The sequence below is a fragment of the Vitis vinifera genome, chromosome 6, assembly GCF_030704535.1.
Source record: "Vitis vinifera cultivar Pinot Noir 40024 chromosome 6, ASM3070453v1".
In the NCBI taxonomy this organism is placed as follows: Eukaryota; Viridiplantae; Streptophyta; class Magnoliopsida; order Vitales; family Vitaceae; genus Vitis; species Vitis vinifera.
This window is the reverse complement of record NC_081810.1, coordinates 21,181,225-21,199,887: the sequence shown is the minus strand read 5'-3', so window position 1 is coordinate 21,199,887 and position 18,663 is coordinate 21,181,225. Positions and strand designations below refer to the sequence as shown.

The window sequence follows — 18,663 nt, the reverse complement described above, 5'->3', positions numbered from 1 at the left end:
AAAGCATGCTGAATTGAAAAGGCAAGTTGATGAATTACTTACTAGAGGCTTTATTCGTGAAAGCCTAAGTCCTTGTGGAGTTCCTGCCCTACAAACACCAAAGAATAATGGATCCTGGTGGATGTGTGTGGATAGTCGTGCAATCAACAAAATCACAATCAAGTATCGATTTCCAATTCCAAGACTTGATGACATGCTAGATATGATGGTTGGATCAGTAATCTTCTCAAAGATTGATCTAAGAAGTGGATATCATCAAATATGTATTAGACAAGGGGATGAATGGAAGACATCTTTCAAAACTAAGAATGGATTGTATGAGTGATTAGTCATGCCGTTTGGACTAACCAATGCTTCAAGTACCTTCATGCGGGTTATGTTGTTGTCTATTTTGATGATATTCTTATCTATAGTCGATTTTGTGAAGATCATGAAGAACACTTGAAGCAAGTAATGCACACTCTTAAGGTTGAAAATTTTTACATTAATTTGAAAAAACGTACTTTCATGAGCCCTAGTGTTGTATTTCTTGGCTTTGTTGTGTCTTCTAAGGGTGTTGAAACAGATCCGAAGAAGATTAAAGCTATTGTTGATTGGCCAGTACCAACAAATATCCATGAGGTGCGAAGCTTCTATGGAATGGCTACATTTTATAGACGATTTATTTGAAATTTCAGCTCTATTATGGTCCCAATTACTAAATGCGTGAAACCTGGTTTATTTATTTGGACTAAGGCGACCAACAAGGCATTTGAAGAAATCAAATCCAAGATGGTGAACCTTTCTATCCTACGTCTACCAGACTTTGAGAAAGTATTTGAGGTGGCCTGTGATGCTTCCCATGTGGGAATTGGAGCAGTTCTTAGCCAAGAGGGACATCCTGTGGCTTTCTTTAGTGAGAAGTTCAATGGGGCAAAGAAAAAAAATACTCCACATATGATCTTGAATTCTATGGGGTGGTGCAAGCAATTAGGCATTGACAACATTATCTCAGTTATAAGGAATTTGTTTTGTATTCAGCTCATAAAGTCTTGCAATATCTTAATTCTCAAAAGAAGCTTAACTCTCAACATGCAAAATGGAGTAGTTTTCTTCAGTTGTTTGCCTTTAATTTAAAGCATTGTGCAAGAATTGAAAATAAAGTAGCCAATGCCCTTAGTAGGAAGGCCCTTCTCTTAGTAAACATGTTAGCCACTACAATTGGATTTGAAGAATTAGAGCATTGCTATGACAATTATGCTGATTTTGGAGATGTTCATTCCTCTCTTTTGAGTGGTTCAAAAGCAACACGTATTGATTTCCAAATTTTAGAAGGGTACTTGTTTTATAAAAATCGTTTATACTCACCAAGGACTTCCCTACGTGATCATGTCATATGGGAACTTCATGGAGGCGGAATGGGTAAACATTTTGAACGAGATAAGACCATTGCTTTGGTGGAAGATCGCTTTTTTTGGCCTAGTTTAAAGAAGGATGTTTGGAAGGTTATCAAACAATGTCGAGCATGTCAAGTAGGAAAGGATTCAAAGCAAAATACAGGGTTATATGCACCGTTACCAATTCCATCCGAACCTTGGGAAGACTTGACCATGGATTTTGTACTTGGATTACCAAGGACACAACGGGGCTTTGATTCTATATTTGTTGTGGTTGATAGATTTTCCAAAATGGCACATTTTATCCCATGTAAGAAGGCTTCAGATGTTTCTTATGTTGCTGCCTTGTTCTTTAAAGAAGCAGTTCGATTGCATGGATTACCACAATCCATTGTTTCTGATCGCAATGTCAAGTTTCTAAGTTATTTTTGGAAAACCTTGTGGGCCAAGCTAGGTACTCAATTAAAGTTTTCAAATTATTTTCATCCTCAAACTGATGGACAAATAAAAGTTGTCAATCACAGCCTTGGTAATCTTTTGAGATGCACTGTGAGAGATCAGTTGAGAAATTGGGACAATGTCTTACCACAAGCCGAATTTGCTTTCAACAGCTCCACTAATCGTACTACTGGGTACTCACCTTTTGAAGTGGCATATGGGTTGAAACCTAAGCAACCTATTGATCTTTTACCATTGCCTACTTCTATCTGCACTAGCCAAGATGGTGATGCATTTGCACGTCATATATGAGATATACATGAAAAGGTACGAGAAAAAATCAAAATCAGCAATGAGAACTATAAAGAGGCAACAAATGCACATCGAAGATATATTCAGTTTCAAGAAGGTGATCTAGTGATGGTTCGTCTATGGCCAGAAAGATTTCATTCGAGCACATATCAAAAGCTTCAAGCTAAGAAAATGGGTCCATTTCGAGTACTAAAGCGGTTGGGTGAGAATGCTTATTTGTTAGAGCTCCCTTCAAACTTGCATTTTAGTCCAATATTTAATGTGGAAGATTTGTATATCTACCATGGCCATCACAACGATGTAAGTGAAGAGTTGGATCTTCAATTACCACCTACTCTTAGCCCACGTCCTGAGATCGAGTATGTTCTTGATGATCAACTTATGTCTACTCGACAAGGTGGATATCAAAATTTTTTGGTGAAATGGCAAGGCAAACCACACTCTGAGAATAAATGGATTGCGACAACGGATTTTCAGAAGCTTAACCCCGATCTCTATGAATTGTATCAAGCATCTAACTTGTCGAAGCCGAGTTCTTTCAAGCCGGGGAGAATTGGTGGGGGAAAACCTTTTAAAGTTTATTTAAGGAAAAAAGTGAAGACCTAAGTAAACTTTAAGTAGAATTAATATTAATTAGAATTGAATTGGGATTGGTATTTGTTGAAATCTAATTAGGATTAGCTAGTTGAGTTATAATATAATTAGAATTTGAGTCATGATAGGTTATTAGAGTCCTAGTAGACTTTAGATGTTATAATTAGAATTAAAATCATAATAGGTTATTAGAGTCCTAGTAAACTTTGAATTTCTTAAAGAAGCCTATAAATAGATTAATCAATGTAAATCAAATGACTGAATTGATATGAATAATATTATATTTTCTTTCATTGCAAGGTTGCAACCCTCAATGGTGAGACTCCATTGATTTTCTTCTAGGTGAGACTCCTAGAAGGCTTTAGTGAGACTCTAAGGTTTTCTATCTTTTCTTCATTGTTTCTTCTTTCTCTTTATTTATTATATTATAATTTTCTCTACCATAAAATTTATTCCTTGTTCCTCTCCTTACACCCTAAAAATAAAATCCTAGTCCACTTACCCTTGAGTGTAGGCAACCATCTTAGGGTTGTCCTACATCACACAATGTCCTCAATCTAAAGATGAAAGAAAAGAAATGAATTATGTCCCATATGCTAATGCTACAAGGTCACTCATGTATGCAGTGGTATGCTCACGACCAGATATAGCTCATTAAGTGTTTTGAGCAGGTTTATGGCTTACCCAGGTAAGGAAAATTGGAATGGAGTTAAATGGCTACTACGATATGTGAGGGAATCTCTTGGGTAAGATTGAAGTTTGGATCTTCTAAAGAAGGTGTTGGTATCACACATTATGTGGATTCAAATTATGCAAGGGATCTTGATAAAAGAAGGTTAACTACTAGTTATATTTCACTTTATTTGGAGGACCTGTCAACTGGAAGTCACAGCTACAATCAATAGTAGCACTTTCAACCACTGGAGCTGAATATATAGTAGTTACTAAAGCCATGAAAGAAGCTCTTTGGTTGCAAGGACTTGTCAAGGAGCTTGGAGTGCTGAATAGTGTAGTGGAAATATTTTCAGACAGCCAGAGTGCAATTCAGCTATGTAAAAACCCCATGTTTCCTGAAAGGATCAAACATGTTGATATTAGATATCACTTCATTAGAGAAGTGGTAAGCTCAGGAACAGTGAAGTTGGCGAAGATTTCCGCAATTGATAATCTACAAGACATGGCAACTAAAGTTGTACCGGTAAGCAAATTCAGGTATTGCCCGGATTTGGTCTAAATCGTGTGCAACTAATGATTAAGTCAGATCAAATTCATCATCCGAAGAATCCAAAATCAATTATGAACCAAGGTGGAGAATGAGGAAATTGGTGGTCCAAAATTGATTGGCCACGTAAGTAGAGTTAGTTGATTAACTAACTGAAAGTGTAAGCTCGCACACCTGTTTTGCTTAGCATATTTTTCATGTACTCATGTATATGAGAGATATCTCATTGTATAAAGGTGTGAGAGGAAAAAAAAAAAAAAAAAGAGTTTCTGAATTGAAGAAAAGAAGTGAGGATTTCAGAATGCGAGTCTTTTTCTTTGTACTGTAGTGAGAGCTTGATGATTCTCAGAGGTTCTTGAGGGTGTAAACTGGTTCAATCTTAATGGATTTTTGGAGGTGATCTTAATCTATGGATGTAGAATTCAATCTTGGATCTGAACCACATAAATCCTGCTTGTTTTTTGTTTTTTGTTTTTTTTTTGTTATGTTTTGATTTTTGGTATTGTTTTCTTTGTCTTGGATTGGTGTTCGATCTCAATTCATTGAGGAACTTAGATAAAAACTCAACACCGTGGAATCTCTTTATCAAATAAGAATTAATTTGCATATGATGAGATAAATAACACATGAACATTCCAAAGTAAGAATGAGACTGGTTTTTCCTAGTTCCTACTTATAAAAATATTATCAATTGTCACAAACAGAGCTAAAGTTCATAATTATAACACCGAATACGAGAGAAACTTCACATCTATCACCCAATTGTCTCAGCAAAGCATAGGAAAAGTTGGATAACCTTACAAATACAACCATAGGAAATACATAAAGCAGAAAACCAACTCATTCTTAACTGACTTATCAAAAGGTTGATGCCTCCATCTTTTGGAAAAAGAGGCCAGAAGGTCCTCCCACTGGAAGCAAAGCCAACATAACAGGGCCTTTGGCACCCACTTCAACAGTAAAGAAACCAGTGTTGGAAGTCATATCGGTTTTGATGAAACCAGGACAGACACAATTTATGAGGAGACTTGGGTATGATTTGGCAACAATCCTTGTGTAAGCATTCATGGCTGCTTTGGAGATTGTATATGCAGATGTCTGAGTAGGCCAGCCTTTGTCATGTAACGTGTTCTCCTTAACATCATTGAGGAATTCATTCACTATCTCATCTAATCTCTCTACTGAGAGTACATCAACATCATTTAGCTCCATTCTGACCCTTTCATTGGAGACAAACTGATAAAATAAGGAAGAGCTCAACATTAATCTTATGATTAATGGAAATGCTACACAGGACTAGTGCATTATAAACTTTGAATTTGGTTTTAGAATTTCCCCTTGAAGGTGCAATTACATTTACATACCTTAAGGCTTCCAAGACCTGAAGACACATTCACAATTCTTCCTGAATTTGATAGCAGAAGGCATGGAAAAAGGGCCTCAGTCACTCCTTTGGTGCCATAGTAGTTTGTTTTTACACATTCTTCTGCCAACTCATAAGTTTGCTTCATGCCTTTATGCAACAATTCAGCTAGATCAGCATTATTCTGCAAGAGTGAAACAATATTCAGTCATTGATACTATCTGACTCTGTCCTCTTTAAACTTAGAAATGAAACTACAAAACTATTCATTTCAATATATGGTTGATAGACATTGAGAAAGAGCTTAGACTTCCTAGTAATGAGTTTTCAAGAGCATGTACTTACATACCTTACCATCCTCAGGCTTTAAGGTCTTAATTGCTGTCCCAATTGATTCCCAGTCGACAATAGCTCCAGTAACCCCTGCATTATTAACCTGCATAAAATTTTGATTTCATATTGCGGATCAACTTAGAATCCATCTGATTCTCCTAATATTGCTATCGTATTTATACTCACTTGGCTTGCAATCACTCCAAATAAATTGCAGCTTATCTGATTTCCATTTGTTTTATTCTTAAATTTGCTTTTACTGTTCTTATCACAGTAAGATGAAGTAATGCAACAAGAAATGTTTCTCTACATGATTAAAATGTTTTTGCTTGTCTTCCTGATTGAGGTATAAATTTTTCAGAGCCCTCTAAGTGAGGTATCATACTAATCTCAAGCTCCCAAATCCCCAAGGTGTATTTTTTTTCTTCCCTAGCAGAAGGAAAATGGGTAAAAAATGTCCTTCCAAAAAGGGTTGATTCCTTACTAAAATATCGAGCTTCCCATAACGGGTCACAATGAATGTTGCCAAGGAAGTGATACTATTGGCATCCATCACATCAAGCTGATGAAAAACTACATTAGACAGGCTAGATTCGTGAAGCTTTGCCACAGCTTCAAGACCCCTCTTCTCATCTCTAGCTGTTAATACCACCATGACTCCATTAGAAGCTAACTGTCTGCATATCTCTAGTCCAATTCCTTTACTTGCTCCAGTTACAACTGCATATCTGAAAACCAAAAATAAATAGTAATTAAGAATATGCTACTGCTTTTTATTCTCAACAGCTATGAGTTGCAGTCTACAACTAGTAGCTTAAAAAAAGGCCATACCTCATTGTTGTTGAATCTGAGGTGGTTGATGCCATTTTCTTTTGGATCAGAAGAGGAATGCTAGGTTTAACTGAACACTTATCCAGGTACCCTTTAATGCAAACCTTCTTGTAAATGGTGATCTCCAGCACAGAGTGATTCTCACCCCTCTACAAAATCAACCAATACAAATTATACAATCTTCATTCCACCTTTGAATAGGCCTCTGTCGGGCAATTTTATTGTATTTCTAATTAATTTCATTTGATGATGATTGCTATATAAGCTTAATATAAGATATAGTAAAGTTGGACGTTGACAAGATCAATACCAACTCAGACATAATTTTATATGGACATCTTGGGACATGGTCATCTATATATAGGTATGTACAAAAGCATAGTTTTTATAGGAATTTCGCCATGCAATTTGAATATTCTTTATAGTTTCTTCAAAAGTTTTTGTCTTATTGAAGATTTTGAGCAGAATAATCCAAGCCCCAAGCCAAATGTTTAAAATTATCAAATCCAAAAAGAATCTTCTGCAAGTTTCCGCAGCAGATTCTTGTTTGAAATACGGGATCTGGGCATGACTATATAATGTGACCCCAAACATCTGACCTGACCAGTAAGAATATAATACCTAAAGGCAAAAACTGAATAATTTCCCAACCATGATAGTCAATGCTGCATGGTTCCGCGCCGAGTCCGATACCCGATACCATCTTCGGCCAGGAATCGGTTAAACTCAGTTGATTCGGTCGAGATACCGAGTTCACTCGGGCGAATCATCCGAGTTACCGAAACTTTTTTGAGGTAAACTCTAAACAAACAAATTTCCTTTCAAATCACAGCAAAACAGCACCCAAAACTGAGAGAGAGAGAGAGAGAGAGAGACCAAAACAACAAACTGACAAATTTTTGAAAAATCAATAACTCTTCAAAAGGAAAATTTTTTGACTAGAATCACGACCCATGATTGAAGACCCGTGATGAAAAAGATGACCCCGATGAAGTCTTTGAAAAGTTTTTTAGTCCAAGCCGTGATTGTCTTTGAGGTGTCTGAGAAGAGGAGGTTAAGGGCATTTCTTTGCTAACCTCACCACGGGGTGGACAGCAACACCTTCGTGGATCCCTCCTCCTACATTGGCGACGATCTTGGGTGCTGGTATCTCATCTCTCTACTTCGTCTCCATAGTGTCACCGGCGTGGGCGTGGGCGTGGGCGTGGGTTGCAGAGGAAGCTCTCTGCTTTTGCTAAGTTCCCCACTCTCTCTCTCTCTATCCGTAGGTGGCTTGGTGGTGTTTGAGCGTTGGGGATTTCATTGCAGGGCCGACAATGTCATCGTTTTAAAGGCCATTATCAATCGATATATTCATTGTTTTAAATGCAAGGGAAAGTTGAGTTCGCAGCCAACTATTTGAAAGTGACATGACAATCAAATTCACTAAGCTGTAATATGAGACTTGACCGTCAAAAGTAAAATATTATCTTTATCGTGGAATCTTTGCTGACTCCGTTTTATGTTCCTAGATTGCCCCTCCTTGCCTTCACTATATCAGCAGCAAGCCATCCATGTCACATGAGAAACTTAAAATTTTAAAAATAGAAAAATCTGAATTTGAAATATACGAAAAATCACCCGATCGGCTGTTATTTCCCTAATATGAAACTTTTCTTCTCTCTAATTGGTTTCAAACAAATGAACTAAAAGAACAATAAATAAAAATTATTTACCTTCAAATTTCAATTTGGGGTTAGGGTAAAATGCGACTCAATGACAAGAAGAGATATCTTGTTAATGAACCCAATATTTTGGATTTTACCTTTTCGTTCGAGTACACGTTGTTGTAGTAAATTCACAATCACATATGTGTCTCTTGAAGTTGTCTTTTAATCGAACATTCTTAAGATGGAATGATCCATTTTGTTGCAATTTTACCTGGACAAGAGAGAAACACATAGGTTGTAGTTTTGAATTAATGATTTTTTTTCTCTCAAATGAGACCATTTTTGGGAAATTTTAGATGGATCTTGAGATTGTGTGGGTGATGAAACCAAGAGAGAGAGAGAGAAATGTTCCCAAATCAAATAGAAGAAAAGTTTCAAATTAGAGAAATAATAGTCGATTGTCGATTGTCGAGTCGGGTGATTTTTCATGAGTTTCAAATTCAGATTTTTTTGTTTTTAAAATTTTCAATCTCTCCTGTGACACGGAGGGGGCTTGCTGCTGATATGGAGACAAGATTATAGCTAACATGAAGGCAAAGAGGGGCAATTTAAGAACATAAAATGGTGTCAACCAAGAGTGCATGAGAAAGATAATATTTTCCTTTGAGAGTCAAATTTCATATTCCAATTGATTGGAGTTTGTCATATTACTTTCAAATAGCTGGCTGCAAACACAACCTTCCCGACAAGGGGACACCAAATATTCTATTGAGTTATTGTAGATTCTTGTGACTACATTGACTTCTGGCAGGACGTCTTCTGTTGAGATTGCAAAACTTTGTTGGCATCATGAGCTTTAGGTAATGATTCACCTGCTCTGTCCTCTACTTCCTTAAGCCAGCAGAGAGAAACAAGTTGTAAGTGATAGAAATGCGGAGAACTGAACAATTTCTTACAAGAGCGGATAACCATTAAAGAAATTAGATGAAATACCTGAATGCCAGTTCAAATTGAGCTTCCAATCCCATGTCCTATCCCGTGGAATTTCTTTATTAAATAAGAATTAATTTGCATATATTGAAATGAGACTGGTTTCCTAGTTCCTACTTTTAAAAGGATTATCAATTGTCACAGACAGCTAAAGTTCATGATTATAACTCTGAATACAAGAGAAGCTTCACATTCATTACCCCGTTGTCTCAGCAAAGCAATAGGAAAAGTTGGATAACCTTACAAATACAACCATAGGAAATACATAAAGCCGGAAACCAACTCATTCCTGTAACTGACTTATGATCAAAAGGTTGATGCCTCCATCTTTTCCAAAAAGAGGCCAGAAGGTCCTCCCTCTGGAAGCAAAGCCAACATAACAGGGCCTTTGGCACCCACTGCAACAGTGAAGAGACCAGTGTTGGAAGTCATATCGGTTTTGACGAAACCAGGACAAACACAATTTATGAGGAGACTTGGGTATGATTTGGCAACAATCCTTGTGTAAGCATTCATGGCTGCTTTGGAGATTGTATATGCAGATGTCTGAGTTGGCCAGCCTTTGTCATGTAACATGTCATCCTTAACATCCTTGAGGAATTCATTTACTATCTCATCTACTGTCTCTATTGAGAGTACATCAACATCATTTAGCTCCATTCTAACCCTTTCACTGGGGACAAACTGATAAAATAAGGAAGAACTCAACATTAATCTTATGATTAATGGAAATGCTAGACATGACTCATGCATTATAAAGTTCGAATTTGGTTTTATCATTTCCCCGTGAAGGTGCAATTACATTTACATACCTGAAGTTTTCCAAGACCTCCAGACACGTTCACAATTCTTCCTGAATTTGATAGCAGAAGGCATCGAAGAAGGGCCTCAGTCACCCCTTTGGTGCCATAGCAGTTTGTTTTTACACATTCTTCAGCCAACCCATAAGTTTGCTTTGAGGCTTTATTCAGCAATTCAGCTACATTAGTATTATTCTGCATCAGTGAAGCAATATTCAATCATTGATGATATCTGACTCTTTAAATTTATCCATTGCAATATATCTTTGATAGACATTGAGATGAGCTTAGTGTTCCTGGTGATGAGTTTTCAAGAGCATGTAATTACATACCTTACCGTCCTCAAGTTTTAAGGTCTTAATTGCTTCCCAGTCGACAATGGCTCCACTAACCCCTGCATTACTCACCTGCATAAAATTTTGATTTCATATTGCTGATCAATTTGGAATCCCTCTGATTCTCTTTATATTGCTGTTATATTTATTCTCACCTGGCTTGCACTCACTCCAAATGAATGGCAGCTTACCTGATTTCGATTTTCTTGTATTCTTAAATTTGCTTTTATTGTTCTTATCATGGTAAGATGAAGTAAGGCAACAAGAAATGTTTCCCTACATGATTAAAATGTTTTTGCTTTTCTTCCTTATTGAGGTATAAAATTTTCAAAGCCCTGTAAGTGAGGTATCATACTAATCTCAAACTCTCAAATCCCCAAGATTTTTTTCCCTTTTTTCCCCTAGCAGAAGAAAAATGAGTAAAAAAATGCTCCTCACAAAATGCTCGATTCCTTGCTAAAATATCAAGCTTCCCATGATGGGTTACAATGAATTTTTCCAAGGAAGTGATACTATTGGCATCCATCACATCAAGCTGATGAAAACTACATTAGACAGGCTAGATTCGTGAAGCTTTGCCACAGCTTCAAGACCCCTCTTCTCATCTCTAGCTGTTAATACCACCATGACTCTATTAGAAGCTAACTGTCTGCATATCTCTAGTCCAATTCCTTTACAACTACATATCTGAAAACCAAAAATAAATGGTTATAAGAATATGCAAATGCTTTTTATTCTCAACAGCTATGACTTGTAGTTTACAACATGTCGCTCAAAAAAAGTATATACCTCATTGTTGCTGAATCTGAGATGGTTGATGCCATTTTCTTTTGAATCAGATGAGGAATGTTAGGCTCAACTGAACATTTCTCCAGGTTCTTTTTAATGCACACCTTGTAAATGGTGATCTCCAGCACATGGTGATTCTCACCCTTCTCCAAAGCCAACAAATACAATATTCATTCTGACCCTTCTGGCCATCAATTTTATCGTATTTCTAACTAATTTCACTTGATGATGATTGCTACATAAGCTTAATATAAGATATACTAACGTTATATCTTGACATGATCAATACCAACTCTGACATAAATTTTATATGGACTTCTTTGGACATGGTCTGGGCATGTCCAAAGATCATGTATAATGTATAATGTATGTACAGCAGATTCTTGTTTGAAATATGGGTTCTGGGCATGACAATATAACGTAACCCCAAACATCTGACTGACCTGACTTGTAAGGTATTAAGTAAAAACTGAATAATTTCCCAACCATGCTAGTCAATGCTGTGAAATCCACATCTCCCATAAGTAGGCATATCATCTGTTTAAAATTTACTCATCAAACAAGTTACTCCATGGTCATTAATACTTTAGTATTCCTCATTCGTCAGCTAGAAGAACACACATATGATACATCAATTATGCAGCTACAGTGAGACAAACCCGGAGCAAAGGAAACAAAGAACTAAACAATGAAAAATAAAAAAGCACCACAATCCACAAACATAAGTTACAATAATGCCAGAGTATGTAGAAGCAACTCAGGACTCGACTGGGTCCGCTCTACTCCTCACTATATGAAAGGATATAACCTGGTACAAAGTAGAATCTGTTCACTCAAATCTCCTCATTTTGGTATTAAGTGGAGCCTCCTTATAGGATTGGACCTTCTCAGCTGCTCTGCGCAATGGTCTTCCAATTGATGATCTCTGTGATCCTCGAGCTTCATGTTTTTCAACACAACTTTCATCTCCCTCTTCTTTTTTGATCGGTGAATTAGATGGAGCCAGTCCACCTTCATGCCAACCAACTGGAAGTTTAGCATCTTCTATCTCAAACAAGTCCCCGTTAGGTTCCCTCTGCTGTGATTTGAACCTACAAGATTGCCTCCTTGAACAATGCCTGGGCAAAGGGAAAGGAAGATATGTTTTTCACCTTTTAGCATTAGTTGAATAGGTTCAAGAAGTTGAAAAGAGTATGAGGTGTCAGAATATGTTTGAAGACTAAAAATGCAGACATCACATTTTGGCTTTTAAGGATAGGCTGACATTCAGTTATTATGGTAAGAGATAGCAAAAAAAAATGCTTCTTTAGGAATGAAAATATTGAATTATGGCATGTCAAAAGGATGTACACATTTCTCAGTCCATGTCGATTTATAAACACATGCATTTTGCTATAATAGTACATGGGTAAACCAACCTTTTAGTTTCAACTGTCTCTTTTTCTTCAACCTGTTGGTATGCAGTAGAAGATCCCATTGCTGCAGATATGCCGAAAATGCCATATGTTAGTTAAAGGAGACAATATAATGGGGACACCAAATATTCTATTGAGGTATTGTAGATTCTTGTGACTACATTGACTTCTGGCAGGACGTCTTCTGTTGGCCTTGCAAAGTCTGTTGGCATCATGAGCTTTAGGTAATGGTTCACCTGCTTTGTCCTCTACTTCCTTAAGCCAGCAGAGAGAAACAAGTTGTAAGTGATAGAAACGCAGAGAACTGAACAATTTCTAACAAGAGCAGATAAGCATTGAAGAAATTTGATGAAACACACCTGAATGCCAGTTTTTTGACAATTCATCTTTGCTTTTCCCTGCAAAATTTAGGAGGTTTATTGGTAAACCAAACAAAAATTATGTTGGAGTTCAACATTACTAGAACATCTATCTAGCTAATCTGGATCTAATTTGATAGTTATTGATAATTTTCTAATTGAATTAGGGTTTTTTTTTTTACCTACCTTAGGTTAGTTCTTTTTGGCATTTTCATAGGTCAAATTTGCTATTTCAGAGATGAATTTGTTGCAGGCAGGGTAAGTGTAACCAAATTGTTGGTAAGTCCTTCATGTTGCTTGTAGTTGCTAAGTAGAAGGGCCAATCTACCAAAGCCATGCTAATGTCCATGGGAAGGTAGCTTAGTAATAATAATATTATTTTAAGAGGAATCGAGTAGAATAAAGCATTCCTAAAAATAGCAATCCTTAGTAACCAGCAGGCATAGTTAGTGTTGTTTGACAGTAGCTTTGATTTTTCCTATTCAGGAGTTTTTTAATTTATTATTGGCCTCAATGTCAGGGTTTTGTTGGCCTTTCTTTCTTTTAGCTTATCTTAGGGTTTACAAGATACTGGAAGTGTCATAAAAAGGAAGGAATATCACCATCTTCAACACCTCAAACCATGGTATCGAACCATAGTATCAATTCGGATCACCTTGAATCAATAATTACGATAGACGAAAAAATTAGGAAAGTTTTATTAAACAAAGAAATAATGTTGTCCTGTTTCATTCTTGGTGCCAACTTATAGGATTCTTACAATCCTTAAAACAATAAAAAAAAACCTAATAAACGTTACTGCACTCAATTTTGATTAGTAAAATCCTAAAACCTACTGAAGATCTTAAAATAAAATAAGGAAATCCTAAAAAAAAAAAAAAGAGGAAAAATTAGAAAAGTAGGGACAAAACAAACCTTTTACAAATTATAATTAATCTAGTTATCTTCTTCAATGTCAATGCGTGCCTGGAATTAGCTCAATAGTCAATCTGGCAATTTCTATCTACAATGAGATTAGTGTGCTGGTGCTTGTATATAACTCATATAGTTGGTAAGTCATCAGTGGTTGCTTTTAAGTTCTGAACGTGTAAGGAGGAGTAGTACCATGAGAACAAGGATTGGTAGTGTAACTAGTGTTGACAATTGTAATGAATGCATGCACTTCACGTTAATTAGTCCCCTTTCCACATTTCAAACTCCATGGTTTGGGCATATCATATGAATTTGAAAGTAGAAGAGAGGGTCGGAAAGAACCTCTAGTTCCAAATTATTTGCTTTAAGCAAAGCCTCCTTGCAGATAAGCTCATGCTGCACTGCTTTCATCTGAAATAAGCAAATATCAAATCATTTTCAGAGCACAGATACAACACAGATGAGAAATTGACCAAAAAAATTCTAGAATGAATAAGGAGTTCAAAATCTTAATTTACCTTTTCTCTACCTAAATTAAGTTCCTGCAAATTAGGAGCAAACAGTCAATGAGAATTCCACAAGTGATAGATTATGCCATTACAGTTGAGAAGAGGGGAACAGACAAACCGCTAACATCTGGCTGTTTGATTGAGCAAGGTTCCAATTCTGCAGTTGCAGTTTCTGATAATTGGTTCGCAGTTTCTGCAGCTCAACTCCACTTAATTCTATGATTTTCCTGTCCATCCAAAATTAAGGAAAATTCCAATCCTTCCTTGGGTTTCTGGGAAACCGGCAAAAAGGAAACTAGAAAAGAATTTTGAGTTTTCTGTTTTATATTGTTACAATTTCCTGAAAAATGAAAAGCTTTCCCTCAGACTAAGACAAATAATAGCATTATGCTCAGATTTGGTTTTGTTTTGTGAGCTTTCTTAAGCAACCAAACAACAATCATAGGATACTGTCTTTCTGCGAGAAGTTTCATCAGTGCCGCGTTTTCCTGGTCGAATGTGTGACACCAAATAACCTCAGTAAGCCAACCTGGCTCACAATTGAGAGAACAAGATTGCAGAAAATGACGAAGACCCAGAGAAAATCATACCTTCAGAAGTTGATCGATGTAGTCTTCAGCGGACAAGTTATTTGGTGGTGACCGCTTTTCTTCTTGGCCAGAGACTTTCAGTTGAGACTGGGAATTGGTAATGTCAGACAGCCTCTTCCTCATTATACTTCCGAAAGTCGAAGACCTCTTTGCCATTTTTTCCCCTTTCATTGTATGAGATTGGTACTATAAACCCTAAGGCAAACCCCAAGAACTGTAATGGGCAATCAAGAAATATGGCAAACAATCCGAAGCAAATAAATATCGTTCAGAAAAACTAAACCCGGAAGAGGAATTCAAGTAGACCGAAGCGAAAATCCCAGGGATTGGCAGACGAAACAGGGTTCTAGGGTTTTTATAAAAGCACCAGAAGTGCTGCTGCGGCACCAATCAACGCCAAAATCTGTATGATTCTGAGGATTTTTTGAGGGAAGAAATCAAAGGAACGAAAAGGGAAAGGAACGAGAGCAAAGAGAAAGCAAAAAGGCAAAGTAGTTTATCAAAGGGAGGTTGGGTATTGAAACGGCTTCCCGAACCAAATCTTCTTTTGTTTCCGAACCTAATTTTAAAATCTCAAACTATCCCGAACCTCATTTTGAAGCTTTTCAGTTTTCAACACCCATTTGAATGAAAATTGAAGCTAGGATTGGGCTAGCCCAATTCGGCCCAAATCTGATATAATCATGTACAATGGTGACCTAACAATTTCAATCCTCATGTATGATGCTATATTAATTTATGGACTAATTTTTTTCCAATGACACAAATTTGCAATTATTATCATTACATAATTACAAGTTTTTATCTTTAATAGCACTGTAGGTCGCCCTATGAAATTACTTAATTATTCTATCTTATTGCTATTTTCATTTTTTTATCAATTTTTTCTAATTATCAAATATAATGTGGTTTTTCTTATCCAACAATCATGCCTTTTTCCTTAAAAAAAACCTCGCTTTATCTAATAACTGCATCACACTTTTATAGTTTTACATATTACTCTAATAATTTCATTCAAAATATCAAAAATTAGTTATATGCTTCAAAAAATTATGTGCACAGATCCTGCCCAAATAAGTTTTGTTGGGCAACAGTCTCAACATTTGATTTAAAGCATCGAAATTAAAACCTAAAATCCATTATTGGTCCTTAAATTTGGACTTAGTAGGTGTTTGATAAATCAACTTAATAACTTAAAATAATTTAATAATTTAATTTAAGTCATTAAGTAAATAATTAAGTATGTTTGGTAAAATAATTTAATTATGTGACTTAAAATCAAAAATAATTTTAAGTAATAAGTAAAATAATTAACTTATTTTTTAGTCCACATCTTTATTTTACCTTTTTTATGTTCATTTGTTTTAATTACCTTTACAATATCTTTTACTACTTTAGGGTCATCCATTATTACTTAACCGCTTTTATCCCATTATCAAATAATTTTAATTTTTAAAATAAAAATTAAATAATAAGTTTTAAATTAACAATTAAAATATAATTTAATTTAAAACCAATTTAAATCTTTAAGTAATAAGTATTAAGTTTTATCGAACGCTCCTAAATCTTCGTGAGAAGTTTGTCCAAAACGGGGTGAGCAATACCAGGGCGATTTTCTTGTTCAGATGGATTTAAGACATTCTTCTAACGTTACATATTTATAGCCCCTCAGAACTAGTTAGTGGGGACTTTGGAGAGTGGCCGGAAGAGATTAGACCCCTTAGTGTAGGGACCCCTCCCTCTGGGAAACATGTGGCACACATCTCACAGTGACACGTGGCACGTGTCACCAGCCGGACCATCATCATCCGGACCACCACCATCCGGATTCCCCTAAAGATATGCATGATGCAGTTCTCCTATCCGGATCGTCGCAAGGAAAGGCAAATGACGTTTCAGCTTCTCCTATCCAAGGAAGAGCAAATGACGCTGGCAGAACATAGATATCCGGACAACCTTCATAATGCATCCGCTTCACAATACATCCGGATAATCAGTATGTGTCATCCGGGTATAATCGTCTGGATCATCAATTAAAGTAAAGCGAGTCTTACACGCTATCACAACAAACAGCCATGGCCCACATCATGTCACCTGCAGAGTGAGAAGACAAGATGAAGTGATAGCAAGTCACTTCCCACGATCATTCTACATGACCACTTCCCACAATCTCTGACAGCCGCATCACCTACCATGGCTTCTGACAGCCGCTTATAGGGTGATGATGCTCCTACTAACGCCTATTATCATCATAACAACATAAAATATCTCCTCACCATTAATGAGAGGAACAGTACCCCTGAAGCTGTATATATAGGCCTTCACACAAAGAGAATGGGATCCCCCTGGTAACTTCCTAATACCTGGTAAAAGGCCAACTGATTTATATCTCTCTCTCTGACCATGGCTAACAAAACCATCGGAGGGTGCGTCCGGACACCCTGTCCGGATGCCTTCTTGCAGGTATAACGACGGGATCAAGAACCTTTATGAGTTGAAATCACGTGTCCATCCATCTGACAACTACGTGGATCATCAAAGACGCGAGGTATCAACACTTAGTAGTACTAGTACTTCCTTGATGGTCATTACTACTGTTTGTGTTGTTTTGTGCATCCTTTGAATTAGGAGAGCTTGATGCTGAACCATTGTATATACACTCGTTTTGATTCCCCAGTGGCCTTCCATGATTGGAACAAGGCTTCCAGCCCTTTTTGTTGTTGTATTCAATGCATGTTGCAGGCCGTAAAAGTAGCTCCCAAATCCTCAAAGTTTGAGACGGAGTTGGGGGCAGTGGTGGAAACGCATGAGAGCTAATCCTTGTAGGCTGGAGATGAAGACTTTGCGAAACAAGTCATTCCCCTGTGTTGAGATCATCATTTGTCAGACATATATTAGATGTTCTAATGGGTCCCCTATCCCAATCAACATGTTCAACTGGGGGATTCCAAATCCCATGGGTGCCTCCTCCTCAAGGATGGCCTTGATGAATGGTGTGGAGGTGATACCACGTATCGCCCTTGTGAGGTGGCCTCGATGAAACGTGAGTTTTGTCAATCGTGGTTTATTTGGCGCTCACGCTTACCCTTGTGAAATGGGGCTACATTGTGCGTGCTTGGGGTGAGTGGACTCCTATTTGGGCAAACAACTTCATTGATGCCTCGTTTCCCTACTCCACTTCATGGTGATTGTGGACACCAACCAAGTTCATGCAATTCTCCTCCTAGTCAATTGTTTTCATGAGTGAGTTGTTCATTACATCTGTTCAACTCTACGAGTTGGTGTGTTGCCTTAAATGATTTCTGATACATCCATTTTTAAAGCTTTGGTCGTGATGTAATAATCATAAAATGACCCTTAAGATTTTCAACTCTTATATGATCAATATGAAAGTTATGATCATTATATAATTAATGCGTGAATCTCTTTTTTGCTTGATCATACAGGCCATATGCTATGAGTAAGTGATCGCATTTTGCGAGCGGGGGTCATCCTAGTAGTCTAATAACATTTATCGTGTTGCAATGAGATGAGTTTCATGGCATTCTCGGAAGTGTATGGAAGTAGTGCATTGACCTTTTTTTAACCATACCATGTGATGAAATATTTTCGTGTCCCTACATGAATAGAAATTAAATAAAAGAGTAATTTGATTTAATTAATAGAACCTTGCGTAACAATAAGAATATATCAAATTTAAATATTTACAATAAACTTAAATAATGTTGCTAAGAATGACATAGTAGTAGAAAGACTAAAACACCATTTACAATTAATAGTTAATAATGGTAGATTGTTTCATATACATTATTGTGCACATTTTAAATTTTTGACAATAAGTTATAA

The 18,663-nt window shown here is 36.7% G+C and overlaps 4 protein-coding genes across 6 annotated transcripts; all 4 read right to left on the bottom strand.

Moving 5' to 3' along the window:
- Positions 1 to 4,583: 4,583 nt before the first annotated feature.
- LOC100248285 ((+)-neomenthol dehydrogenase) lies at positions 4,584 to 7,806 on the bottom strand. 2 transcript variants are annotated; one of them, XM_019220660.2, is made up of 6 exons: positions 7,091 to 7,806; positions 6,470 to 6,618; positions 6,123 to 6,366; positions 5,655 to 5,741; positions 5,307 to 5,489; positions 4,584 to 5,178 (listed from the first exon to the last, which is right to left on the bottom strand). In XM_019220660.2, the coding sequence occupies exons 2-6, from the start codon at positions 6,502 to 6,504 to the stop codon at positions 4,801 to 4,803; spliced, it is 927 nt and encodes a 308-aa protein (XP_019076205.1). In that variant the 5' UTR covers positions 6,505 to 6,618; positions 7,091 to 7,806; the 3' UTR covers positions 4,584 to 4,800. The 2 variants fall into 2 exon arrangements, with proteins under 2 accessions (XP_019076205.1, XP_019076204.1); XM_019220659.2 differs by having other exon boundaries at positions 7,546 to 7,806.
- Positions 7,807 to 9,292: 1,486 nt separating this feature from the next.
- Positions 9,293 to 9,853, bottom strand: LOC132253963 ((+)-neomenthol dehydrogenase-like). Its single transcript, XM_059737630.1, has one exon. It carries the CDS (start codon positions 9,817 to 9,819, stop codon positions 9,415 to 9,417), a length of 405 nt encoding a protein of 134 aa, XP_059593613.1. The 5' UTR covers positions 9,820 to 9,853; the 3' UTR covers positions 9,293 to 9,414.
- A 31-nt stretch (positions 9,854 to 9,884) lies between these two features.
- LOC100853225 (salutaridine reductase) lies at positions 9,885 to 11,067 on the bottom strand. The gene is made up of 4 exons (XM_010653468.3): positions 11,033 to 11,067; positions 10,793 to 10,922; positions 10,241 to 10,315; positions 9,885 to 10,103 (listed from the first exon to the last, which is right to left on the bottom strand). The coding sequence occupies exons 1-4, from the start codon at positions 11,065 to 11,067 to the stop codon at positions 9,885 to 9,887; spliced, it is 459 nt and encodes a 152-aa protein (XP_010651770.2).
- A 479-nt stretch (positions 11,068 to 11,546) lies between these two features.
- Positions 11,547 to 15,409, bottom strand: LOC100243057 (shugoshin-1). 2 transcript variants are annotated; one of them, XM_003632224.4, is made up of 9 exons: positions 14,818 to 15,409; positions 14,678 to 14,715; positions 14,346 to 14,454; positions 14,237 to 14,260; positions 14,061 to 14,129; positions 12,807 to 12,845; positions 12,609 to 12,702; positions 12,451 to 12,511; positions 11,547 to 12,150 (listed from the first exon to the last, which is right to left on the bottom strand). In XM_003632224.4, the coding sequence occupies exons 1-9, from the start codon at positions 14,986 to 14,988 to the stop codon at positions 11,862 to 11,864; spliced, it is 894 nt and encodes a 297-aa protein (XP_003632272.1). In that variant the 5' UTR covers positions 14,989 to 15,409; the 3' UTR covers positions 11,547 to 11,861. The 2 variants fall into 2 exon arrangements, with proteins under 2 accessions (XP_003632272.1, XP_019076207.1); XM_019220662.2 differs by lacking the exon at positions 12,807 to 12,845 and having other exon boundaries at positions 14,818 to 15,400.
- Positions 15,410 to 18,663: the final 3,254 nt, after the last annotated feature.

Coding starts and splice junctions, on each gene's coding strand:
- LOC100248285 (XM_019220660.2), bottom strand. CDS start 6,504: ATGGCATCAACCACCTCAGATTCAACAACAATGAG. Junction 5,742..6,122: donor ATGGGAAGCTCGATATTTTA/GTAAGGAATCAA, acceptor AATTTTATGCAG/GTTAATAATGCAGGGGTTAC. Junction 5,179..5,306: donor CAGGTCTTGGAAGCCTTAAG/GTATGTAAATGT, acceptor TTATTTTATCAG/TTTGTCTCCAATGAAAGGGT.
- LOC132253963 (XM_059737630.1), bottom strand. CDS start 9,819: ATGTTGAGTTCTTCCTTATTTTATCAGTTTGTCCCCAGTGAAAGGGTT.
- LOC100853225 (XM_010653468.3), bottom strand. CDS start 11,067: ATGGCATCAACCATCTCAGATTCAGCAACAATGAG. Junction 10,316..10,792: donor ACGAATCTAGCCTGTCTAAT/GTAGTTTTCATC, acceptor AATTTTATGCAG/GTGAGTAATGCAGGGGTTAG. Junction 10,104..10,240: donor TAAAACTTGAGGACGGTAAG/GTATGTAATTAC, acceptor TCACTGATGCAG/AATAATACTAATGTAGCTGA.
- LOC100243057 (XM_003632224.4), bottom strand. CDS start 14,988: ATGAAAGGGGAAAAAATGGCAAAGAGGTCTTCGACTTTCGGAAGTATA. Junction 14,716..14,817: donor ACATCGATCAACTTCTGAAG/GTATGATTTTCT, acceptor ACATTCGACCAG/GAAAACGCGGCACTGATGAA. Junction 12,512..12,608: donor ACGTCCTGCCAGAAGTCAAT/GTAGTCACAAGA, acceptor GCATATCTGCAG/CAATGGGATCTTCTACTGCA.